Source organism: Trachymyrmex septentrionalis, unplaced genomic scaffold, assembly GCF_001594115.1.
Source record: "Trachymyrmex septentrionalis isolate Tsep2-gDNA-1 unplaced genomic scaffold, Tsep1.0 scaffold20, whole genome shotgun sequence".
NCBI lineage: Eukaryota > Metazoa > Arthropoda > Insecta > Hymenoptera > Formicidae > Trachymyrmex > Trachymyrmex septentrionalis.
Window position 1 is genome coordinate 2633920 of NW_017305180.1, and position 7465 is coordinate 2641384.

General features: G+C 28.5%; 2 protein-coding genes across 2 annotated transcripts; one reads left to right on the forward strand and one right to left on the reverse strand.

The window, feature by feature from the left end:
- The first annotated feature begins 942 nt into the window (after nt 1-942).
- On the forward strand, nt 943-3688 carry LOC108747637 (etoposide-induced protein 2.4 homolog). The gene is made up of 6 exons (XM_018485234.1): nt 943-1320; nt 1874-2043; nt 2118-2373; nt 2670-3013; nt 3285-3359; nt 3441-3688. Exons 1-6 carry the CDS (start codon nt 1306-1308, stop codon nt 3526-3528), a joined length of 948 nt encoding a protein of 315 aa, XP_018340736.1. The 5' UTR covers nt 943-1305; the 3' UTR covers nt 3529-3688.
- A 1402-nt stretch (nt 3689-5090) lies between these two features.
- LOC108747633 (transforming growth factor beta regulator 1) lies at nt 5091-7004 on the reverse strand. Its single transcript, XM_018485229.1, has 5 exons — nt 6802-7004; nt 6456-6687; nt 6013-6289; nt 5709-5928; nt 5091-5467 (listed from the first exon to the last, which is right to left on the reverse strand). The coding sequence occupies exons 1-5, from the start codon at nt 6919-6921 to the stop codon at nt 5288-5290; spliced, it is 1029 nt and encodes a 342-aa protein (XP_018340731.1). The 5' UTR covers nt 6922-7004; the 3' UTR covers nt 5091-5287.
- Between the last annotated feature and the right edge of the window lie 461 nt (nt 7005-7465).

Consider the following 7465-nt stretch of genomic DNA (forward strand, 5'->3'; position numbering starts at 1 on the left):
TGTCATATTTTGATTATTGTTTGCATAAGTCATTATAAATCAATTATTTGTTGTTTTGTTTTTTGTAGTTGATTTCAGAGACGATCAATATTTCTGGCTGATAGTGATTAGTTTTCTTTAATTAATTTTTTTAGCTGATATACTTATTTATCTATCACTATAAGGGCCGATTGTTTTATCTTTTAGTAAATTTTACCTGTTGGACCAATAACAAGATTACCCAATCACATGCGTGGATTGCCAGATTTACCTAATAGGTAAAATTTACCAAAAGGTGGAACAACCGGCTCTAAAAATATCCAGTTTAAAATAGTAATTTAAAATAGTAATTTAATTAATAAATAAAATGTTAAGCACTGTTAAATAAAATACTGTTAAATTAGTTGTTAAATAATACGTATAATACATATATATGAAATATCAGCTTAATGGGAGATACTGCACTCGACATTATCTCAAAATAGCAAAACAAACATACATTTAAAAATCTCTAACTAATGATTCTTTAATCTTATATAAGGAAACGAATCTCTAGCTAATGATTCTTTTATCTCATATAAGGAAACGAATTTTCTTGTTAAAGTACAGAGAATGACTGCATACGGCAGAGAAAGCAGCTTTGCAACTATTGTAAAATTCTTCGATACGATATATATTTAGATCCATAAGGAATCAAAAGTAAGAACTAATCGTATTGAAAAATTTTACAACAGTTGCAAAGTTGCTTTCTCTGCTAAATGCAGCTAATGTCAGCATCGACATCTGACTTTGTTACAAATGCTTCAAAGCATTTTTTAATTGGCCAATTAGTAAAATTCTTCCTTTGGATTAGTCAATCAAACGCTAGGAAATTTTATAGCGTTAAGTAGACCGCTTTCTACATACATAGTATAGAAACTCCGTATTTCGGAGCCACTGTCACTGGCCGCTGGGAATGCTGGGATCCACCTCCGATCAGCTGATATTTCCGCACGTTTGTTTTTCAGCTGACTCGTCCCCGGAAATCGGCGATTCGTGCGGGGTTAAAGAGGGGATGGAGCTCCGAACAACGGGATTTGTTGGACTATATGAATTGTCGGCATCGTTCACTTGACGGTCGGTGCTCAACGCACAAACAGTATATTACGACAGCAGCCTGAAGAAATTTATCTAATACGCTCGAACGAGCGTTGTTCATCATCGTAATCAACAGAACGGCGTCAGATATATTATATTCTTCTTCGTTGTATGTAACATGACTGTTCGATGTACTGTTAATAGTTTTCCGAGCATAAATTGAGCTACATCTAATCGAGCATAATTGCAATGGATAGCGTGATAGTGAGTAGATTCTAACCTCGTAGACCATGCGCGTTCCTGTGTATTTTCATACACCGTAATCTTTGTTGCACGGATAATCGGTATCTCAACAGATTTCTCCTCTATCACCGTAAACAAATTAAAAATTTCTTTCTTCTTGATAATAGAAATAATTTTTATAAAATCGTAACAATAAATTTAGATAAGCATTTTTTTTTAGTAGAAGTTATTTGATCGTTATCTTTTTATTCAATTTTCACTGAAATTGATAACTGAGTTTTGAGTTAAAATTTTTTTTAACTAAAGTCTACTCAAAATTAATTGTACAATAAAATTTTTTATTTGGTTTTAATTGCTTGTTATTTTGTTATTATCTGATTATGAAAATATGTGGCATTGGAAAGTAAAATTGTATTAATCATATTTTTGTAAAATCATAATATTTAATAAAATCATTATTAGAAGTTAATTCAAGATTATATTTTTAAATGCATTTAAGATAATAAATATTATATATGATAATAAATTTTAACTCTTGTTATTATATGTAATTAAATTAATTTTTTATTTTCAGGGAATAATTTATGCAATATGTCGAGGATTTGTAGACAGCTTGAAAGGTACCATTGTACTTTTCTACATGGATAAGCAAATTAACGAGAAATTGGTTGAGAAAACTTCCAATCGAGCAGAGCTTAGGAAGAGAGATGTAGTTATGTCAAGTCCCTCCAAGCATAAGCAACGGTCCTTATTATTTACAAGAAATGTTTATGAGAGACGATTTTAATAACAAAACTTATTAGTCCATTCAATTTTAGGGAATCTAAGGTGTTGAGAAGAACTCTACAATGTTGTGCATTGAATGGTGGAGTGTTTTGGGCTAGTATACTGATATTCGATTTTGGACTTCTGCCATTTGTTAAGTACTTATTGACTGTTATATTCGGCCATTCTCCTGGTATGGGTCTTACTGTATGGTCATGGATCCAGCCATTTCTATCTCTTACATTTGGTACAATATGGGTGCTACCACTGTTCTTACTCAGCAGAATAGTTAACAGTTTATGGTTTCAGGTATAGTTTTTTATAAAATATAAAAAATGATTGATTAAAACACTGAAAATTATATTGGTCTGCGATAAAAAATTGCGATAAAACAATATTTTTGTTTGCTGAACATGAATTTATTTTTTCAAAATTGTGACTAAATTTAGAAAACGGATTCGTGTTTAGCATCTAAAAAAACTTACGAGAAATGATTGCGTTTGTTGATTCGTTCTGTTAATAACCCTAAAATGTAAATTTGCAGACTAATATTACCACATCCATGTATAACATAACTAACACGATGTATTTGCAAATGTATATAGGACATAGCCGATAGTGCTTACAGATATAGACAGGGGAGACCATTGCTTCTATCAAGTGTAAGCAAATTGATAGCTGACACGCTTTTTAGCGTATTAGTTCAAGCATTATTCTTGGGACAAGGAATGTTGGTGTCTAAAGTCCCACTTCCGCCATTAGGGGACATTCTTGCCCTTGTCCACATGTGCCTTTTATATGCTCTCTATGCCTTCGAATACAAGTGGTTCAACATGGGTTGGGAATTGCATAGACGATTGACTTTTATCGAAGGCAATTGGCCATACTTTTTAGGCTTTGGTATGCCATTAGCAGTACTTACTCAAATGCCCAACTCGTACTTTGTAAGGTACAAAATAATTCCTACAATTGTTATCTTCTAAGTAACGATGTCTTTAATGTTTAAAGATAGATACCTATTTTTATTTAGCCAATTAAAAATCTCTTAATAATTAAACTCCAAAAAAGTTAATATTAAAACTTATTATTAATAATTTTTCTTTATCATTTTTTTATCATTAATACAAATATGATGAATAAAATATATATTCATGATATAATTGAAACTGCGATAATTTTATAAAACTCATGAATTTATAAATAATTTTTTATTTTTTCAGTGGCTGTGTTTTTTCCATTTTATTTCCACTGTTTATTGTAAGTGGAAACGAAGCAGAACCTGTAACTGGAGTATGGTATATTTCTTTTATATTATAAAATATATATTTTGATATTATTTATGATATTTATAATCATGATTTAAATAATTGTTTCAGTGATTGCCAGCTGAAATTATTTTCTCCAGTAATTGCAATTGCAAATATGTTATTTAATAAAACTATCGGACGGGTCAATAAGCGGTGATAGTAAAAACAAAACGGAAGAATAAATGCCTAATTTATTTGCATATTAGGATATGCATACCATTTACCAATTTGTTACAGAAAAGCTCATATGTGCATTAGTAATAATTATATAAAATAATTATAAAAATATTTGGGTATCTTGTTCGTTCTTGCAGGAAATAGTATTAATTTTATTATTAGACAGATTACAAAGTGTTCATGAAGAATGCAAAAGGGATAAATTAATTTTTTTTATTAAATAAGATTATATATATAGTTAAACTATAAATTTTTTATATTTCTTTTTCTACTGATCTATATGAAATATGAAAAGAATATTTAATCATTTTTTAATTGAAATGTAAGACCAATCAGTACAAATATTTATTTATGCATATGTAATAATGCATATCTAGCTTAATTCGTACATACGATTTCCTGTATTTAATAGTATCACCGGTATACAAACGATATTACAAACCTGACTATATTTCTCAATTTTTATGAGAATTCATATTTTGAGCTTTTTATGCTGTAACTAGTCATTTTTCAATATCGATTTGAGATCTCCCATCGGCGCTGTGCTATAAACGTATATTATAAGCATGTGCTGTAAAAATGATGCACTGTGTATGGCAGTTGATATATTTAAAAAATTTAGTGATGATATAATCTAATATATAGAGTAGTTAAAAAATATTACTCCAACATTAAGGTAATTAATAATACAATGCTACCATATATGATTTTTATATTCTTCCTTAGGAGTGTTGTATTTGAAAAAATTTTTTTAAATTTAAGGATTACATTATAGATAAGCGCCAATAGAAACATCTCGATTCTCAATCAATCTATTCTAATTATATATATACATATATGTATATATATATTTATATTGTGCCATACATATCAATTATAGAGGATTCGTCCAAAAAATTCATGTAAAGTAAAAACTATCATAATTGTATGATAAATATTAAAATAGCTAACAATACATGTAAGAATATTTCAATTTTGTATATGGTTAGGAAGGTGCACAAAAATGGTTACATTTGTCATATATTAATCATTTTATACATTATAATTTAAATAAATATAATAAAATTATTGAAAAACAGTGTTTACATTAGTAAACTGTCGCAGTAAATATAATCTAGTTATTCAAACAAAAATGCAAGAACTGTTAGATGGTTTCACTATCAGAGTAAAAGAAAGCTAATAAATTATAATATAATTTTATTAAAATTAATAATAAATCTTTTGGCTAAAGATATTTTATTAGAGTTCTAATCAGTTCCAATCGAGGATGCGTTATGCGCGTGTCGAATTAAGACGACATTAACAAATTATCTAGTATGAACAAAAAGATAAGTTATTCAAGTTATTCAACATTACATTTAAATATTTTACAAAAGTTTAGTTAATTTGTAAACAATTTAGAATATCTATGCATTGATTTATGAAATGTTTGCAAGTTCGTAAATTTGTAATAATTTTATTCAGCGTTTTACAATTATTTTTGTAATATTTCCATCTTTATTTCAATTCGTTAAAAAATGTAAGGATCATTTCAGGATTAATATAAATAGGTTGTTTATATTCTATCACCTTTACTTATCACGACTCGTCAAAAGTTTCACACCCTATAACATTTTGACGTCTTTCTACGTCACTAACATTGCAGCGAAAAAAATTGCAATTAAAATATTGATTCTTATGAATGCCTTGTTAACTTTTTATTTTAATACAAATTGTTTGTTATTTTATATTACTAATAATTATGCGAGGAGATCTTGAAGTGCTAATAGATCGTGATCTGAAGGTTCTTCTTTCACTCTATAAGAATTCAAAGCATAATGCCTGTGTAATGCTGCAAAGCCTAATCCTGGATCAGTTTCTGTTTCTGTTACTGGACTTGTAGCTCGATCAACATGTATGTGTACATGATTTTTGCTTACCTATAAAACATAATTTCTGAATAAAATAATGAATTTTTTTATACTGTTTTAAATTTTAGAATTTTGCAAAATATATTATCCTAGGTTCAAAATATTTCTTATCAATTGCAAAGTTTTCCTTAAATTTGAAATGAGTATATTACTTAAGAGAGAAATTGATAAAAATATTTTAGATTTAATTACTTATAATTCTTTATAGTTAAGAATAAATATAATAATTTCAAAAATGCTATGTACATACTTCAAAACGTTGTTGTTTATACATTGCCAATTTACGCGTTCCTGGAGAACTTTGGATTAGATTTTGTATAGTAGGATGAGAAATTCCAAAAAAATCTGCACCCTTTGGCACTATCGTACAAAGCACCGGAGAAATTGCTGCCAGTAATTTTAAGTGACATTCGTCAGGACTGGATCCAACTAATGGTTGATCCAGATCATTATCAGATACTATTTCAAATCTATAAATAATAAAGTCATATGTATATATGTCTGTATTATAATTTCTTTTAGAAACAATTGTTTATGTGGATAGTTTCATATACCTAGGTTTTGGACCACCATCTAATATCTTGCAGGTATATAAACTCTTTGTTCTTGGATCTCTCAAATTTGCATATACTCTTGTACTGCAATAACCTACTGGAAATATAAGTTCTTCTGTGTGATATGCGATTCTGTCTGATACCACATCACCAAGAGAATATATTGTAAGATCTCCCAAGGCTATAGGAAATAATGGTCTTCCATGTACATCTAATGGAATCAACTGCACCAATCTTCTAGCAGTTTTGTTATACCTTTTTGTCTTATTTTTCGATTCTGTGATAAATTCAAATTATAATTCTTATGTAAGAAAGACTTATACTCACTGTATTACAAATAATTCTTATTATATAGATGCTTAATACATAATGTTAACATTAACATTGGCTTATCATACTTCGTAAAGGGATTAATTTTACAGCTAACAGCTATAGAAAAATACCTGATCCATCTGTGGATGTTCTCTTCTTTACTGTTTTTTTGGGCGTAGTACATTCTGGATTAAGTGATGGTGAATTCGCATTACTTGTTTGTGAACGAGCTAGACTTGTCGAGTTTGATTCCATCTCTCCTTGTTGTTGGCATAATTTACGTAGAAGAAACAGCCTCTCCTCTTTAACCAACATTAAATTTTCTTGCATATGTGCAACTTGATCACATAGTGCTGCGTTTTCCTGTATTATTAGGAATTAGGATTACAATCCTATTATATTTATACACTTATACATTCTATTAGATATCAACATCTGCATATCTCATATGTCAAAATTACATGTATTAGAACTCACAAATACGGTATTTTTCACGATTCTCTTAAGTTTTCGGTATTTTTTCTTGTACTTTAAATTTTGCTGTAGCTCAGCATTTTTATGATAATCATTGTAATAACTATCATACGCTTGGGCCATATTACGTTTATTATTGTTAACAAAATACTGTGCTTATATTTTATTAAAAAGATCTTGTATTATATTGCTTTATACATTGTAAAGGATCGTTTACAATGGTTACAGTGTGGTTAAAACGAAATTGCCATTTATCCCTACGAAAATTACACAAAAATCCCTACAATTCCCTAAGCAAAAAGAAATGAAGGGAGAACTGGCGCGAAATTTAAAAGTAAGTGAAATCACCAAAAAGATACTATTAAAGACTATCAACGCCTATGGAAGTTGCGTGACTGTTAAAATTTAAGTGATTAAGAGTAAAGAACTCATAACATGGTATTAATGTCACGATTTATTAGTTCTGACATATATATATGTTTAATATCTAATAATACTTGATTTTTATTAAAAACTGTGATTTAAAATGTTATCATATCCGAATTTGATTATCAATAAAGATAATACTTGCAAAAAAAATTGTAATTCTTTGATATTATATTAGATATTATAGTATTAAAAGTATGCGTATACTTATTTATACAGCATTAATATATATATATATATA

Excerpts from the sequence above, each read along its gene's own strand:
- LOC108747637 (XM_018485234.1), top strand. Across the intron at positions 2,374-2,669 it reads TTAACAGTTTATGGTTTCAG|GACATAGCCGATAGTGCTTA; the intron begins GTATAGTTTTTT and ends AAATGTATATAG. Across the intron at positions 3,360-3,440 it reads GAACCTGTAACTGGAGTATG|TGATTGCCAGCTGAAATTAT; the intron begins GTATATTTCTTT and ends TAATTGTTTCAG.
- LOC108747633 (XM_018485229.1), bottom strand. The coding sequence starts at position 6,921 with ATGGCCCAAGCGTATGATAGTTATTACAATGATTATCATAAAAATGCT. Across the intron at positions 6,688-6,801 it reads TCGTGAAAAATACCGTATTT|GAAAACGCAGCACTATGTGA; the intron begins GTGAGTTCTAAT and ends CTAATAATACAG. Across the intron at positions 5,468-5,708 it reads ATAAACAACAACGTTTTGAA|GTAAGCAAAAATCATGTACA; the intron begins GTATGTACATAG and ends TATGTTTTATAG.